Source organism: Brachyhypopomus gauderio, chromosome 11 (genome assembly GCF_052324685.1).
Source record: "Brachyhypopomus gauderio isolate BG-103 chromosome 11, BGAUD_0.2, whole genome shotgun sequence".
NCBI classification, from domain to species: Eukaryota; Metazoa; Chordata; class Actinopteri; order Gymnotiformes; family Hypopomidae; genus Brachyhypopomus; species Brachyhypopomus gauderio.
The window spans coordinates 11,303,988-11,323,379 of record NC_135221.1 but is presented as its reverse complement, the minus strand read 5'-3'; the positions used below and the strand labels follow the sequence as shown (position 1 = coordinate 11,323,379).

The 19,392-nt window shown below is 47.6% G+C and overlaps 1 protein-coding gene across 8 annotated transcripts in view; it reads right to left on the bottom strand.

Annotated features, from left to right (window-relative positions):
- Positions 1-4,452: 4,452 nt before the first annotated feature.
- diaph2 (diaphanous-related formin 2) overlaps positions 4,453-19,392 on the bottom strand; it is a 346,005-nt gene continuing 331,065 nt past the window's right edge. For all 8 annotated transcript variants that reach the window (XM_077021911.1, XM_077021909.1, XM_077021914.1 and 5 more), the window contains one exon: positions 4,453-4,651. In XM_077021911.1, the coding sequence (XP_076878026.1) occupies positions 4,587-4,651 (65 nt within the window). In that variant the 3' untranslated portion in view covers positions 4,453-4,586. The remainder of the gene's footprint in view (positions 4,652-19,392) is intronic.

The window sequence follows — 19,392 nt, the reverse complement described above, 5'->3', positions numbered from 1 at the left end:
ACTTTCACTGTAAAAGAATTACTGCATATTCAGGCCAGGAACAGCACGAGCAAAACAGAATCACTGTTATTGCAGATACTTCATCCCTCTCATACCTAATGAGCTATCAGAACAGGTCTAGGGAAGTACAGGAGACCTTATTACTGTGTGAGCCTCTTGCCTGAACAAACCAGAGCGGCTCACTCTTGTAAAATGACACTGGTTTAATGGCTCACTGTGAATGCAGCTGAAACTCTAGTGAGAATGACGAGAGCGTTTATAGCAGCTGCCCTCTCATTGGTCCAAGCAGCTTGTCTTTGGTTTTTAAAACAGCCTCCATCTGTGTGAGTGTGCAGGCAGCAAACAGCAAACAAAAACAGCCACGAATGTTCTCACACACACACACACTTGCATAAACACATACACATACGCCCACAAAATTGGAAAGGGGGTATGTAGCAAAGGATTTCAGGGACAGAAACACACCACCCACTGGAATTCCGAACCACAGGCGTAAGACCCTGTGAACAGCAGAAACAGTCTACGGAGAGCACGGCACAGCTCCCAGATCAGCCCAGGCCCCGCCCCCCTAAACAACTCCCTGTTCAATGCAAACACATGTATACACAAAAAATATACATTCACATATGTATATTTGTGTGTGTATGTGTGTATACATTCACACCTACATTTATATATGAACACATTTCTCTCTCTCTCTCTCTCTCTCTCTCTCTCTCTCTAGTGTAGCAGCGAGAGGAAGAAAAAAAACAGTGTAGGATAATTTTCTTATACATCTGTGATTATGCAGAACTCAAATGTCAGCTGTCAAAAGAGCACACCACAGCCTATTGCAGTGCATTTTATATTTAGCATTATGAATTACAATTCCACTATCAATGATGATTCTATCCGCTACAAAGCTGTTATCCACAAAATAATGGGCACTCTCCCTGTCAAGAGTAGCACACGAGAGGCGGAGAGAAAGCAAATAAAACAACATGCGCTTCAGGTCATAATACACTGGTATTACCTTTGGCTGACAGTAACTATATTTTCCAAAATGGTGAATTGGTGGAGACTGTGCATTATGGAGGGAGGTTAAAGCATCTCCTTCTGCCCCCCAACCAAGTGATCACATGGAGGTATGAATACGGAGGAGAGAGATGGCGGCCCGAGGGCGTCTACACGGGTCAACAGATGAGTGTCCTTCACTTAGTCATGTGAACCAGAGGGACGGAGAGGATGTGGTCCGGCCCAAGCTGAGGACCCTGAGGAACAACAACTACAGTGATTTTCTAAACGTTTATGAAGCTTTTTTCCAGAAATGAACAGAAACAACGGTTCTCTGGTTAAGAACAAACACACTCCAGTCATCTGTTTCTGTAAGAAATGTGTTATTATTTAGGATGCTATTGTGTTACATACTGAACCCAGAACAGTGTACATAACCATGTGCACTCATTCATAGTCACAAAAAACCCTTAAAGATGTTACAAATATAAACTGTGTTCATGACAGGAAAACAGGAAACGATGAGGATTATGCAGGCAGGGCGACGTAGTCCGACAGTCCAACGTCCCAAGCCCTCTGAGGAGCTTCCTACACTGCTTCACCCAGCCCCCTCCTCCGGTTGTGCGGAGGAGAACAGAGGCATCGGTTCGGTTGGTGTGAGTACTGCACATACAACTGTTTCACTTTGGCAATGAAATATTCACAGGTTACATTGAAAACAACGGCTCAAGGACAGCACGCAGAGAAATGAGATAAACCATCATCCAGCCACTACTGGCCAAGTTGGACAGAGCCAACCCTGAAGAACTGGGACATAACAGGTGGATGGCACCCCGAGCAGAAGCCTACATCTACGGGCGATCTTTTCAGCGTTGTTTTTTTGGTAGAAGTCATCCAGGTCAAAAATAAGCAGAATAAAGAATAGAAATAGCATATATCTATATGGATGTTCTTAATTATAACATTAATGGGGCTCTACAATACTACTGACTGCATCTGTCAGTGACATACAGGTTCTGACCTGTAAAAGAATGGCTAAAATATTCTAAATCAATGCACATCACATGTATAGAATGTTAGTCTAATACAACAATCACTATGGAGGAGCAGATCACTGCGTCAAATAAAAACACTAACATTAAAAGAAAAATAGATTTATATTATAAATTTTGTACTAGTATATTCATCCTTGAACACTCCGATTTGAGAGCATCGCTGTTTAGAAATGACCACATCACGAACCAGCAGCTCTGAGTCGTGATCAGATGGTTAAAATGCTGAAAAGCATTTAGCTCTGGTCTTTTCACAAATACACATTGAAATGAGGTACAAAAAGCAAAAATCCCTTCAAATTTCACAATATGTGCCTTTAACAGGTCAGTTTAACTTATCACATGATCCTGTTTATCATCCGTCTAAAAAAAAAAAAAAAAAAAAAAAAAAATCAAACAAAAAAACACATTGGCACATTTACTTCAATCCAAAAAAACATTCTTGTCATGGTTTAATGACGCATTAAAGTCAAATTTAAGTCAAATACTGTATCAACTATTCTTAAAACAAGTGAGACACGCACTCTGTAGCACCAACTAATGCTGCGAAATAGAGTATGTAATTGGAATAAGAGTTGAGCAGAGTGAACTATGAAAATACATGTTACAGTCGCACGCGCTGACAGTTTGGATGCTGTAATTACCATTAACATGGGTTTTAAATAGCAGTCATTGGGAGCTCAGAGTGTAGAGAGCAGGTTCCATTGTGTGAGGCTGGAAGACAGTCAAAGGGCAGTTTTAATTAGAAAAGCAAATCAATGCCTTGAGCAGTGCGGAACCTCCCTCAGCACCGGGTTCTGGGAAGATGACGTACCATCTTGTCTGTTGCTGCCCCTCTCTAACGGCTGAGCCCGTGACGACTGTTGACCTCCAGGTCTCGGGAGGTGCCGCTCGAGATGACTTTCACGGCGTGACGGCGGAGGCCGCTCCGTTACGTTCCAACATCGCTAACTCTGCACCCACGCGTTGCGTACGGGCTGTGCTAAACTGCGCTAATCCTGTCATTTGACTTCCACTTACACGTGACTGCCCTGACTGAAAGGGAAATTTGTGTGTTTACCCAAAGTGTTATGGAAAGACATGCGCTTTATGGCGAGTTAGTAAGCAGCTGGGAGGTTTGAGAGGTTCTGGTGGAGATGAGTCAGAAGAGGTGCACCTACAGGGCCGATCTTTAGCGCTTCTGTCATTAGCGCTCTACCTGTGCCCCGCTCTCAGGCCCAGACAGGGCAACGCCCCCGTCACCACATTTTATATGTGGATAAATACTTATAGGCAGCATGAAATGGGTTTTTAGATGATGAAAGATTTGCTAGTGATGCTAATCGGCCTCACTTGTTTCTTCCATTATGTCATCCGGACATTTTTTGTTTGTAAATAGCAGGGAGGACACAGAGGGATAAGGTACGTTCTGAGGGCCGGGCTCACAAGCACTTAAAAGTGGACAGTGGGTCACATGATGAACACACGCTGGCTTTCCTCTCGAGAATGCTCTGAGCTGCACAGCACAAGAACCAACGGCACCAGGAAGAAAGCATGAAGAAACCAGTGCTGGATCTTGGAGGATAAAGAAATGCAATATTCACTTCACTCTGGATACAAAGGCCAGTGTCTTTGATTTCGATGTGTTGCACACCACAGCTAGCCAACTTGTGACGCGTGTGAAAGATATGCTTGAAGTGTTTAGATTAGATAAAGCACTTTTATCTTTTAAACCACTCCAGGTATCTTGAGGCAGCCGAAACACACATGAGTAATATCTTCCCACAAGGCCTACACACACGGGAAGGATGCCCATATAAATCTGCATTGTGCTTAGCCGGTACATATTGTGTTATGAAAGCATGATGGAGTTGACACAGGTAATAATGCAGGACAGAAGCTTCTGCACTGCAGGACAGATTATATAAAGTCTAATTGTGGAATGACAAACAGGGTACGGATCAATCAAGCCGTGGTTCGGTTCGGGCGGCGGCAGTGAATAAAGTCCCAGATACGCACAGGCGGCCATACGACCCACTCGGGCTGAGCTGGTGCGTTTCTCCGTGAGAAAACAAGACAGTCTGTGTTTGTCATGAAGCCAATATCAGGAGACCAAAACACATCTGATCAAACATATTCAAACATTCCCCGAATGTAGTGTGAAGGAAGCCAGAACACGAGAGATCTGTGCTGTGATCTGCATAAAGGTGGAAATGAAAACAGCAAAATTATGAAATGTAAAAAAAAAAAAAAAAAAAAAACCATAAACACCCTTCAAAAGCAATTTAGATTTAAATGTTAAACAGGCCCTTTAAGTGATGGAGACTACAGAAGATTTTGTATGTAAGGCAGTGTAATCGTAGTTATCCTGTGAAGCGGTGTGGAGTTGTTGACTTTGTCTCTGAGGTGCGATTTGTGTGTGTGTGTGTGTGTGTGTGTGTGTTGGGACCAGGCCATGCCAGAGGGCGCACACAGCACTGCGCCGTTCCTGTTTTCCGGCCTTGTCGGTGTCCCCGCTCGTGGGTCTCTGGCAGACGGCTAACACGCGCTGCTGGCCAGCCATCACCGGAACATGGGGCTCGGGTTGTGTCGCGATCGGGACCTTTCCAAACCGGTGCGACGGTTGTCTGCTCACAGAACAGAGGAAGAGGGAGAGAGCAGAGGAGGGAGAGGAAGAGGCGCGGTTAGATATGCTCGCCGTCTCCAAAGCCCGTCAGGGGAGGCGTTAGAGAGGCACACAGCGAGAGCGAAAGAGGGGAGGGAGCGGGGGAGATGGAGTGATAGAAAAAGAGGGAGTGAGGAAAGGCCCAAGAATAAGGAGGGCGGCGGGGACAAAGGCTGCGTGATGAGGCCGAGGGCAGCGGGGAGCGGCGGGATACAGGAGAGCGTCTGGAGTGGCTCCCCTTGTGTCTGGTGTCATAGTAACTCCATTGAAGTCATCCAGCCCCCCTCCCCCGCCCCCCTAGACTGAAGAGCCCCTCAATAACGCAGCCAGGAGGGCACACACGTAATGCGTGCGCAAACACAGCACTGAGCAGAATGACACGAGGCAATAATGCACACACGGCAGCTGCAGCCACTCATACAGACACTCTCAGGAGGCTCAGGACGGAGGGAGGGAGACTGGCCTCAACACACAGGCCGCGCCGTCACTCGGGCGAAGGCGAACGAGAGTGGTTTCTAAACCGCCGATACTGAGGGCACCTCTCTGACCAAACGCCATGGCATGACACGCACACACACACATTTTGGGCGTTTCTCTTAATATAAATCGGCCACGTGCAAACGCTTAACAGTGTTAGTTTTTTTCTGGTTGTTTTGGTGAACCCTTTGAAAAAATTAATATGTAAGTGCAGAATAGGGGGCAGTGGTGTGTCCTGGGGTAGGCCCATGGGGGTTTTCCACCCTCTCCTGTCAATCATCCCCTCCAAGAAGCTCATTGGTTGTTTTACAAATCTCTTTTCTACATCCATTTCATCATGTGAACTCACCCAGAACTTCTCCAGTCATTTACAGAGACCCACTGTGAATTGCATTGCATAACTGCATTGCAGCTAATGGTAATAACCTAGCTAACTCATGTAGCCAGCAACAATTTTGAAGCTTTTTCAAGATATATATATTTTTATATTCTAGGCAGCTGATAACCAAGAGGGCATAAAAATACAGTCTGAGAGACATTTCTTTATACTTTGCCAAAAGAAACTTTGCACATTAAGTCGGTGACAGGCATCAGAGCGAGGCTGAGGGTCAGCATCCCCTTCAGAGCTGGGGTTCATTAGGAGGCAGTGTGAGAGTGTCAGAGGCCGGCCATGCTCAGGAGAGGCCCAGCTCCCATCAGCACAGACACGAGAGACAGGAACCACTGGGCACATATCTGGGTACATGTCCGGGTACATGTCTAGATATCTGTCTGGCTACATGTCTAGATACCTGTCTGGCTACATGTCTAGATACCCGTCTGGCTACATGTCTAGATACACATCTCGGTACATGACTAGATACACGTCTGGGTACATATCTGTGTACATGTTTAGATACGTGTCTAGGTACGTATCTGGGTACATATCTGTGTACATATCTAGATAAATGTCTAGATACATGTCTGGGTCCACGTCTGGGTACGCGTCTGGGTACATGTCTGGGTACACGTCTGGGTACACGTCTGGGTACGCGTCTGGTTTCATATCTGGGTACGTGTCTGGGTACGTATCTGGGTACGTATCTGGGTACGTGTCTGGGTACATGTCTGGGTACATATCCAGGTACACATCTGCCAGTCAGGACGTTAGATGGCTTTAGATAGTGTATGTGACATATGTGGCTAAGAAAATTAAAGAGGACAAATCAACAGCTATAAAAATAAACAGCTGATGCTAAATCTTGGATATCATTCCTGATTGAGCGCTGACTCCAAGTTCATTGTGAGCTGGAAGCCTGCATGCCATCAGGAACCATATGGGTGAATACTAACCATCTCTAACTTTTACATCCAAAAACATAGAAATCATTTGCAATCATTTACATATTAATATAGATACATTGACATTTTGATTCATTTAAAAGCATGGGGGAGCCATGGGATTTGTTGTATCTGCATTTCTGTTAGACCGAATTCATAACAGTACATTAAAAAGATGAGATGATAACTGGAGTGTCAAAAAGGTTTAGTTTTACTAATGATCACTGCAAATGTGTCTCTCACTTCATCTTTGTCTTGTTCTACTGCTTCTAGAGGTGTCTAAATTTAAGGATATTTATTTGTGCCACCCCACCCCCTCCCCAAAAGGGGGAGAAATATATATTGTAGAAATATATATTGTATATGCTGAATTCTGTAGTGTGTAGACTGGCTGCAGGTCTCAGATCAGGGAAACCCGTTCTGAACGCTGCACTTGGCGAGAGTGGTCATCCCATTATGAGGTCACACTCCAGTCCAAACACGGGCAGCAGAGACTGGGCAACATCCATGTGGCAGGTGGAGGGGACAGGCTTCTCCACCCCAGTGTCAGAGCCAACAGCCACCGCACCCGCCCGAGCAGACGGGACCAGGCCGGCCCGAGCACTGACCGTTACTGAGTATGAGGCACCGAACTACACTGAGAGGATGAGAGAGGGAACACTGGGCTACGCGTTGTAGCAAACGATCCATCATTTCAGATAATGAGCCGAACGGGAGTGAGCGTGTGTCAGGACCCGCGGCAGAGGAGGCGGCCCGTATTAATAACGCGGCTCTCGCCGAGCACCAGAGTCTGTGAGGCACAAAGGCGTGAGAATGGGAGCGCCGGCTAGCAGGAGGACGGAGGAGGTGGGAGGAGAACAAAGGGAACCTACAGCAGACGGAGGAGCAGCTTCGGTTGCTTCGCAGGACAATTTCCCGCTGCATTAGCACAAGTTTAGCATGTTGACCTTGAACTCGGCGCACTGCATTTGCAGAGAATTCAGATTTTGAGTTTTAAATGGCAGATGAGTGTTTCATCCACTTCATCCAAGAAGAAAAAAAAAATATATAAAACACGACTAAAAGCCAGTGTAGGGTCTGGGTCTGCCTAGAGGCCTGGAGGATCGCCCAATGCCAAACACGCATCGCAATTAAATGTCGACGGCAGTGAGGAACACAAAAGAAAACTTCAAAACTGGCATGAGAATACGCTCATTGGGTTTGGGAGGGGGGGGGGGGTGATTTGCAATTCCTATGAACGCACCGTCATTCCTCTCTCGCTCACTTCCTCTTACCCTTAGACCTAGTCGGCATTCAAATATTCCTTTTGGAGAACTCTGCCTTTCTGCTTCTAACTACGGGGTCAGCACGGCACCGTCTACGTGGGAGGGAGAGAGGAGGAAAGATTAAAGAGAAGAGGGACCGGAGTGGCGAGCAAGAGAGTGGAGACGAGTGGAGACGAGCGGAGACGAGGCGAGAAGCAGCGAGCACAAACGCGAACTAAACGGGTGCCGTTGCTGTGCTATCGCTTCAAACACGTTCGTTGTGCGGGCGCGGCGAGGGTCCGTGCCCAGTTTGCATCGTCCGCCGTATTTTTTCGGAGGGCTGGCGGCAGATCCTCCACGTTTGTGCTCCAAAGTGAACACGGAGGAAGTTACCGTGGACTGTTTCGCCGCACCGAACAAATCTAACGCTAAAACAAACGGGTGTGAGAACGTCGGGCCCCTTCGACGGAAGATCAAACAGAGCTGCCCTCCTACTATCTTTTCACTCGAGCTTAATAGCGTTCCTGTCTTCAGTTGTAAGGCAGCCGCCCAATTGACCAAAACAACCATCTGCAGTTACACTTGTGCAAAAAGCAGCTATTTCTATTGGGAGACAAATATTACAGCTTCCCTCTAGAACAATGACAGCACAGCCACAACAAAAAGAACTGCAACAGAACCAGTGTGGCACTAATCCTGTTTGTCTTAAGCAGCTCTTTTCACCTTTGTACCTGCCTGACTGATTGGGGGGGGGGGGGGGGGGGGGGGGGGGGGGGGGGGGGGCAGATCTACACTGGGGACAGGATCTACACTGAGGACAGATCTACACTGAGGACAGATTTACACTGGGGACAGATCTACACTGAGGAACAGATCTACACTGGGGACAGATCTACACTGAGGACAGATCTACACTGGGGACAGATCTACACTGAGGACAGATCTACTCTGAGGACAGATCTACATTGGGGACAGATCTACACTGGGGACAGATCTACACTGAGGACAGATCTACACTGAGGACAGATCTACTCTGAGGACAGATCTACACTGGGGACAGATCTACACTGGGGACAGATCTACACTGAGGACAGATCTACACTGGGTGACAGATCTACACTGGGGACAGATCTACACTGAGGACAGATCTACACTGGGGACAGATCTACACTGGGGACAGATCTATACTGGGGACAGATCTACACTCCTCAAGGGTAATTCAAGAGCCTGACATCATTGTTTTTGAAGGCTGCAGCAATGTGGTGAGGGATGACTGGTAGGCCCATGTGCAGACTGTGGGTGTGACCTAGCGTCCTGGAGCGTGGGGGACAGACGCAGACTGGTCTGGGTGTGTCCTAATGTCCTGGAGAACGGGGGACATACAACACTTGCCTGGTATTTGGCACAGTGAGAGCCGGGACAGCACCAGAGCTGTAAACGGCAGACAGACGGATGATTGCACTGGGCTCTTGTGATTGAGTGATTGGCTGATAATGACCCTCTGTGCATTTCTCTAAAGAGATTAATGCCATAATGGATTTAGCCTGACTGTCATCCTCTTCATAATTAGATAAAGTTACGTAATCTGGAGGCCCTCTCCCAAGAGACTGACTGTACAAATAATAAACAAGTTTCAATCAAACCTTGTCCTCAAAGAATGCAAACAGAGGTAAGTACTTCAGTGCTTAAATAAAATCAGCATGGTTAATAACAAGTTATATCAAACATTTTCAAAATAAACATTTCATCTAGGAAACATGTTTGCAGTCAGATCAGATTAAAAAAAAATCTCTCTCTCAAACACACAGACACACATACATGAATAATAACAATGTACAAATCTCCCTTTTAAAAAAACACTTCACCCTTGTATTTTTGAAGACAAAACACAATTACTGCAAGAGCACCTATGAGAGAGACGGACAGAGAGAGAGAGAGAGAGAAAGAGAGAGACAGAGAGACAGAGGCGGACAGAGAGAGAGGGACAGAGAGAGAGACACAGAGAGAGGGACAGAGAAAGACAGAGAGAGAGAGAGGGACAGACAGACAGAGAGAGAGAGAGAGAGAGAGAGAGAGAGAGGGACACAGAGAGAGGGACAGACAGACAAAGAGAGAGAGAGAGAGAGAGAGAGAGAGGAGAGAGAGAGAGAGGGGACACAGAGAGAGGGACAGAGAGAGAGAGAGCTCTCCTAACTATCACCTCTCCCATCATGGCACTGCTCTAAGCAGACCTATGCACTACGAATAATGGAGCACCAGCAGCAGAAACCAGAAATACAGAAAGGGAGTCAGGGGGCAGAAAAGTTCTTCTTTTAGCTGTACACTACAGAGCGCAACGGCAAGCCAGAACTCACAAAGCTGACAAAGTGCTTTGAAGAAGGAGAGCAGAGTTAGACAAGAGAGTGGCTTATGTTCAAACCACCAGAAATGGAAGGTCAAAGGCAGCGAGACAGAGTCTCATCCTTGGAACCTGATACCACACCCATTTCATCTGCGCACACACACACACACACACACACACACACACACACACACACACACACACACACACAACACACACACACAGTCAGCCACCTCCCACACACATGTGCATACACACACATGCCCCCCCAACACACACACCATGGCCCTGAGGCCCTACATCTCTACGGGTGCTGTGGGGGACGCCACTACAGTGATAATGACTCTGGCGTGAGGAAGCTACTGCAGTGTGGAGGCCTGGGATCAAAGGGAGAAAACACACTGGAACACACTCACACACTGGTACACATCTACACACTGGAACACACTCACACACTGGTACACATCTACACACTGGAACACACTCACACACTGGTACACATCGACACACTGGAACACACTCACACACTGGTACACATCTACACACTGGAACACACTGGAACACACTCACACACTGGTACACATCTACACACTGGAACACACTCACACACTGGTACACATCTACACACTGGAACACACTCACACACTGGTACACATCTACACACTGGAACAGACTCACACACTGGTACACATCTACACACTGGAACACACTCACACACTGGTACACATCTACACACTGGAACACACTGGAACACACTCACACACTGGTACACATCTACACACTGGAACACACTCACACACTGGTACACATCTACACACTGGAACACACCTACACACTGGAACACACCCACACACCTGGTACACATCTACACACTGGAACACACTGGAACACACTCACACACTGGTACACATCTACACACTGGAACACACTGGAACACACTCACACACTGGTACACATCAACACACTGGAACACACTCACACACTGGTACACATCTACACACTGGAACACACTGGAACACACTCACACACTGGTACACATCTACACACTGGAACAGGCTCACACACTGGTACACACATCTACACACTGGAACACACCCACACACTGGAACACACTCACACACTGGTACACATCTACACACTGGAACACACCTACACACTGGAACACACCCACACACTGGTACACATCTACACACTGGAAGACACCTACACACTGGAACACACCCACACACTGGAACACACCTACACACTGGAACACACCCACACACTGGAACACACCTACACACTGGAACACACCCACACACTGGAACACACCTACACACTGGAAACACCCCTACACACTGGAACACACCCACACACTGGAACACACCCACACACTGGAACACACTTTCATCTGAACTCCGGAAAACACACATCAACTACTCAGCCATGTTTCCCATCCACAGCATTAAAATATAATCTATAAAAATTAAAACAATATTACATCCTGCTGTCATTACAACTATTACTGATAACAACAGGGACGGTAATCCTCTTGAGAACAGTAGCACTTAAATCACATTGCTAAGGTCAACAACTCACCCCATAAGAAAGACACTAGTGTGACTATGAATCATGTGATGTTACAAGGAAAAGATCTTCAATTAAATAAATGTGGCATTTTAGCCTTATTAAATAATGTAAGTGCTACAGTTGAAAGCTAAGTAGAGGACACAACAAAGACCATGACAACGTGTGTCTTTTAAAGCCTACTAAACTTCAAGGCCTGACTAGAAAACAAAAAAAAAAATCCATGTCCATATTCTTGTCTGGCATTGAACGCAACACAATGGAAAACTTCTGACTGGCTCATGTCTTATTGTTTATTTCGAGGTGGAGACATGAGCTCTTTGGTGCATTCTCTGTTGTAACTGGAGAAAGGGGAGAATTCCTGAAGAAAAAGTGGTGAGGCAAGACAGTGTAATGCCGCTTTCAGTGGAGCAGCGTGGATGGAACGGCGCCTGTTCGGGGAGCCCTGGGACATTTGTCAGAGCTAGCCGTGAGCGCTAGCACAAACCTCGCCATCAAACTTCAGAGCCACGGAAAGACCAAACGGACTCGGAAACCCCGAACCAGGGCCGTGTACTCACTCAAGTTTCCTAAGTGATTTATACACGTAATGGGTATATATGTCTATTCTGGCAACCTCGTAAATAATCAAAATAAGACTGAAATGGTAATTAAGACATGGCAGATACACACATTTACGTTTCAGCTACATTTGTGGTACTGCCTGCATTTCTATCATGGTTTTCAATCAAAAGCAGTTTCCCTTACACACCTCGCTGGGTGAGTGACCCAGATACCCAACCCCCAACCCCCCCCCCACCGTGTCTACCTTGACTAGTGCATTAAAGTTTCACGCTCTGATATAGTAGTGAAGTCTTAGTTATAAGGCAGATTTCACTGTAGCCTACTACCCTGTCTGCTGCCTCTCCCTCCAGCTCTGGGCATTGTCCTGATCAGCTGCACTCACTGGCTCCTTCTCTCTCTCCTTCTCTCTGTCTGCCTCTCTCGCTCAATCTCCCTCTCCCTCTCGGCTGGCCAGGGCTGAAAGGGGCACTGTGCCTAAGAGTAATGTCTCCTGACAGCTCTGCACACAATACAGTGCAGGAGAGCTGGAAATCACTACACGTGTCGATAAACAAATGCTTATTTTTAGAGGAGCGAGGAGAGAGAGGCACTAGTTTATCTCCGCGGTGGGAAACACTGACAGCTCTGTACCAGGGACAAACAGGGGAAGGAAGAGAAACAGTGTCTGGCGTCGTCTGAAGTCAGACTGGCCCACTCTCTTCCACGCCTACAGACCCAGCAGCAGGGCCCTGTGTGATTAGAAATGAAAAGCTTGACAGAGCTGAAGCTGCAGTGATTCCTCATCGGGCTCCCATGGACAAACGAGATGGTTTCTGAGCTGCAGACCAGCTTGGTATCATAAAGAGTTGGAAGACTGACAGATTTTGGGATGCTTTTTGACACCGTCGGCCAGAACCGTCCAAAAGAAAGGTGCGGAGAAGCGCAGGCACACACAGACACACCAAACAGTCAGATGAGAGACCCTTTCAAATCGATCATTGCCCTGGGCTAATCCACAGTGCTGATCATCAGCCCTGTGATTCTGTGCAAAAATGTGCTCCAGCTGTAATACGCGTATGTAGTTATAGACAGACTGGGGCTAAGGAGAGAAGACATAATATAGTCAGTTCTCTCCTCGACACTACGGGTCAGTACACGGGTTAGTCCTATTCTCAAGAATTTTTTTTTTCTTTCGGCAAATAACTTTTTTCTACCCTTTCTTGAAACTTCTGTAAGTCGATCTTTAAAAAAAAAGAAATAAAACGGGATGATCAAGCATGATCAAGAAGCAACAACAAGGGTTTTTGATGCTTGGCTTATGTGACTGTAAACCACATAATGATGAACAGTTTACACAGACTGCTGTTGACTTCTCCACAATAGTGTGAATTTGCTTTCCTCTCCAAGGTGCTGTAAAATGAAAGCAATTTCAGATTCTGGTAATTGTTCCCAAGAAACAGATGGGTTGGATCAGAGTCAGCCTGACTGAACAGAACCATACTTCGATACTCTATTTGGTTAGGGAAAATGCAGTTAGTGGTGAATTGCTTTTGTCCAGTGTCCCTTATTTCTCTCTAATGACTTTTATAAAAGGCTGTGCCAGACTGAATTGAAACTCCTTGTTATGTGCAGTGTCTACAAACTGGAAGCACCATGATGTTTTTTTTTATAAAAAGGACAGTGGGTTTACTTTCCCAGAACCATAAGACTTCTGTATTCTCGTGGGAGGATGAGAGGACTCATGACCATTACAAGACTGAAATTAACCTCAGGATCAGTGAGCAGGCAAGCTTACAAAAGTGTAGGGTGTCAGCAGCACGGTTTGGAAATAACACGTATAGAATAACACGCTACTACTCACAATCAGACCATAAACTCTTACAGAATAACTGATGTTACCACTCTCAATCAGACCAAAAAACACTTGGTCTGTAACGCTAGTTACACTTGGTCTGTAATCATAGTTCTGGCAATTGGTTACTTCCACTGTTCAATACTGCTGGTATAACGTTGCTTTATAACACTGCATGAAACCTTGCAGCAAATCGGAGAGGTTTGTCTTCATCGGTGGGTGTAAACCGAGATGGTCTTGCCATCTTGGCTGGGAGGCTGTGACCAGGAGGGCAGGTCTGTGTCTCTCGAGGGGCAGATGGGGTATCTGGCGCCATCTCTGGCCATCCAGCCCAACTCTGGATAGTGGTCAGCGCACCAGGCTAGCATACTCGGGCCCGCAGGGCTCTTTGCTGGTCATCCAGGACTGATTGGTGCGCAGCAGGGGTTGCGGGCGACGGGCGGCGCAAGCGTACGGGGGGCCCGACGGTGCTCCGGTGCCAGGCGATGCCGGGTCGCAACCTGGAAGGCGGTGACCTGCTTCGGCTCAGTCTGGCGCCGGCCTGCCTCGCCAGCGCCACCCTAATGCCAAGGACTCGGTGGGCATAACAAGCATGGTGCATCCGTGCTCAGGACGAGGCTTACGCTGTTTATCCAGAAGAGGGAAGGATTAGTGACATGGTACCTATCGGCTATACGCAGGTTGGCCGGTCGTTGGCTCGAGTTGGTGAAACGTAAAGATTTCAGTGAGGTAACTTGCACTTATGTACATGATTGTCCCTGCGGTTTGGCCAAGAAAGGGGAAATATCTTGCCGTGGTGCTGACTGGAAATCAGCCACCTCACACGAAACGCTCTGCCCCGGCTTGTTTACGTGCGCTTTGATTTGATGCCCTTCGGCAGTGCGGTGAAAATGACAGATTCCTATTTGCTAGGGCTGTTTTCTGCGGTGAAGGGGAAAAAAAAGAAATGTTGATTTTAGTTTTAATATCATGTTCAAAATATCATGGTTCGCAGAGGTATTTAGCGGTGAACTGCAGGTTGCAGACTCCGCCCCTTTTAAGAGGCCCGTACGACAGCCAAAGCCGGGTGCACACCCAGAGAGGAGCTTTGATTGACAGCGGGATAAGTCGACAGAGAGATAGTTAGACAAATGGATACTACGATATAGCCTGACAGACAGATGGAAGTGTAAATGGATGGTTTGGCAGCATGATAAGGTAAATTGACTGATGGATCACTAAACAAACAGAGGAGGGAAAAGGCAACGTGGGGAGAAAAGGAAAAAGAGAAGAAGAAGGAGAAGAAAAAAAAAAACAACCGTAATGGTGAAGCCAGACAGAAAGATAAACACAGATGGATAGTGTTGATGTGCTGGAGATCGATAGATTGTTCTATTCTATTTCTTCTTAAAATGAGATTGAATTTTGGACGTATCATAAATAACAAGTGAGAGACACCAGCGTGACTTGAGAAGACAAGACTGAGCATACATGTCTCTATCTCCTACTCCATTAAACCTAACGTCACATGGTATTGTGTCACTACACATGCCTTCAGGGAGGGGCGGGCCGCCAACAGTCTGGCTGCAACACGCAGCACACAGTACATGACGGGTCACCTGTGGAACCAGAACTTCTACCAGACGTTCAAAAATAAAACAAATCAGAAACGTTAATGAAGGAACTACCCCACTCTCTCTGAGAAACTAACAGTACACAAAATGGAAGTGACCGCTGCAGCTCTGACTACTAAGTAATGTCCTTCTATACTGCTCTGAACCTGCACATATGAGCGAGTCCTGAAAGCACAGACTGCAGGCGGTGTGACCCGCCCGACTCCTGAAGGTGTTCCACTTCCACAAAGAGGAGTTCAAATAATGCTGTATAGGTTCCCATTAGAGGCAGGCCAGGAGTGACGCGAGACTCTCCCACCGTGACCAGGCCTCTGTCACTCTCCCCCTCCCTCTCTCTCTCTCTCTCTCTCTCTCTCTCTCCCTCTCTCTCTCAGGATGTTTTATGGAGACATGCAGTTAAATAAAACATGCCGTCCATTTATTTATTTATTTACCTATCTGCCCTTTGATGTTTTCTCTTAAATAAAAAGAGCAGGAAGATCACGGAGGGGCAGGAAGATCACAGAGGGGCAGGAAGATCACCGAGGGGCCCCTATCCCAGCAACCCCTAGGGCCATTCGCAGAGCACACTGGACTGTAGGAAATAAATAAGAAACGAACAGAGCTGCAGTGTGAGTGTGATCTCTGAATCATTCATGTCAAAGAACTCTTGTCGTTTCCAGTAAACAAATCCTCTGATGGGCCATGCACCACACCTCTCCTCCTCCTTCTTCACCTCTCCACCCTTCTACACCCATACCTCCACCACACACGCACATGACCGACAGCTGGGTTCTTATTTTCCCTCTTCCATTTTGGTTGGGGTCACCTGTGTCGACCCTGACCTTCCCTGACCCTGAAGGCGGATCGGTCTGCCCCTCCGTTTCTCCTCTTCTTCGTATCGCTCACCAGCCCTCTCCCCTCTTCACCCTCTTCCACTCCGTCAGCCTTCACAACTCACAATCATTTTTCATCCCACTGCTGGGTTTAAACTTTTCCCATCTCTCCCTTCTCACTCTCACTCTCACTCTCTCTCTCTCTCTCTCTCTCCCTCTCTCTCCTTAAATGCAGCTTACAGAGTACGAGAAGTGACACTGCGCCTCTAAATCAGTTCCAGTGCCTCCCGGGTCCCGTGACCGACTGCTACGGGGCCCTAGAGCCAGGAGACTCTTCATCTCTCCCAGCATGCTCAGCAGCATGCGCGTGGGCCCCGTCCCCCCGGCTTAATTGCGGCTGATGAGAGTTCCTGCAGCTGGGGGGGGGCCTCACCAATCCGAGGGGAGGTTGTTTCACGCCATGCACGCGGACTAACGACACGTCCCCACTGACGCCCCGGCCACAATGGATTTCGTGCAAATGAAAAATTCATCGCTACCCCCGCCCCAACCCCCCCCCCCCCCCCCCCCCCCCCCCCCCACCCGACTTATTTATCGGCAGGAAGATTTCTGCAGGGGGAATCCCCTGGAGATGGAGCTTGCATGCCAGCTTTTCTCCACTTTACCCGCAAGGTTTTCAATAAAACAAGCAAACAACACTGTTCCGACACCTATAAATAAGTCAGCAGTTCTGAATAAAGTGCTGTACATGGGGCCTCTCCCGGGCCCCTCATCACTCTTTCATAGCACTGCGCGGGGCCCGACCCTCTCTGAACGGGAGCTCGGGGACTGCAGCAGCAAGTCGGAGCCAGGACGTCGTCGCAACTCCACCTCTGCTGTCACACAGGCCCTCCACCCTCCACTGAAAAACGAAGCACGCCGCCAACTCCACCTGCAGCGTTTCACTCCACTCTCCGCTATTACAGTTTAGTGTACACCAGCCGCCCCACCTGGAACGTAGCCCCCTCCACCAACTTCCACCACCGTGTGACGCTGATCAGCAGGGCAGGGTTGTTAAATATTCATTCTACTGCAATGCCAGATGCTGTGACTTCTATTGGGCTACACTATTGTTACTGGGTTTGATTAGATCCCGTGGTGATAATGTGAGGTGTGTGTGTGTGTGTGTGAGGGTGAGTGGAAGCTAAAAGGATGTCCCCACACCTGCCAGGGATATGCCCACAGTCCAGTCTGCTCCGAAAGCAGGGAAATAAAACGCTCAGCACATTCACAAAAAGTCACACTCCCATATGCCTACAACAGCCATTTTGTTTCTTTTTATAGCTTCTAATTTCACATGCTGTACCTTCCGCATCTGAACATTACTGGAGAAAATCAATCAGGCAGGATAGAAGAACTCTTTCCGTCCAGATCCAGTTGTTAGCAGTGTAGATACCAACTCACTGGTCCTGCTGATCAGTTCTGTTTGAGGATTTCCATGATCTTCCTGCACTTACAAACCCGAGTCCACATATCGTCCTTCCCTGGAATTAGTTCACATGACTCAGAGCACATGATCCTGAGTTGTAGATTCATGATGAGCTGTACGAGACATGTGATGAGCAGAAGGTAACAGAATATATTCCAGAAAAGCAAAGCAGAAAAGGAAATGCTTAGAACCTGACTAACACAAACGTGTTTGAATTACCGCTGCTAAAATACTGAGGCAGGTTTAATGACTGAAGCATCTCTGGTGTGGCAGATACAGAAGACTGCAAGGGATTTTGCAGAACATGAAGCAGAGTCACTCAGTATGTTCACTGCTTCTATCACCAGCTCTATCTTCTGACTGTTAAGATAACGTCATCTGAGATGTGAGCAGCCTGCTACACCATTTCTTCACAAAGCCAAGTATCCAACGCTTGGCAAAGTTCTGATGTAAATCAAACTCCTTGGAGATCTGGGAGAACAATTGCCAATGCAAGACCACACAGCCACCAGGGTTCTTCAAGCATATCTGCTGGAGGCCAAGTTCTAGAGGACTTGGGTATTAAAAAGGAAGAGCCTACCGTACTACGGTACATTAGATGCCTGGCGGCTGACCGTTTTGGAGGAAGAAACGACAAGATAAATTTAATCACCTTCACCCTTTTATCATCAGCATGACAGCACGATCCTGTTTCTGCAATGTGTGTAGCTCACGTCACACTTAAGGAACATTGACGTTGTTGGTTCAGTTTTGTTGTGGAGAAGCAAAACCTCCATAAAAAAAAACTTGCTGGCTGGGACTGCAAAGAGAAGTTAACACTAAAGTCGGGAGCACATTGCAAGCAGTGTCTATTATGCTGGCGGCAAATGAAATGTGTGCTGACCTTCGAAGCTTCCATGGCCATTTGCAAAAACTCATTCTATACAACTAAAAGTGTCTTAACAAGAAATCGCATGCAACATCAATGAAAGGCATTCCATTAGAACTTAAACAGATAACGGACCTGACTGGAAAGATTCCTGAGAAGAACTGAACTGAAATCAGCATGGCGGTCTTCAGCTCTGACAAATGGATCAAGATGTCCCGGAACAGAAGCAGTCTCGTCTTTTAGACCAGGATAGTTCAAAGGGGGATAGTTCAGTGGGAGGAGGGCCCTGTCTGAGGTGAGGGGAGGGCCCTGTCTGGGCGTACCTGTCTGAGGTGAGGGGAGGGCCCTGTCTGGGCGTACCTGTCTGAGGTGAGAGGAAGGCCCTGTCTGGGCGTACCTGTCTGAGGTGAGAGGAGGGCCCTGCCTGGGCGTACCTGTCTGAGGTGAGAGGAGGGCCCTGCCTGGGCGTACCTGTCTGGGGTGAGGGGAGGGCCCTGCCTGGGCGTACCTGTCTGAGGTGAGAGGAAGGCCCTGTCTGGGCGTACCTGTCTGAGGTGAGAGGAGGGCCCTGCCTGGGCGTACCTGTCTGAGGTGAG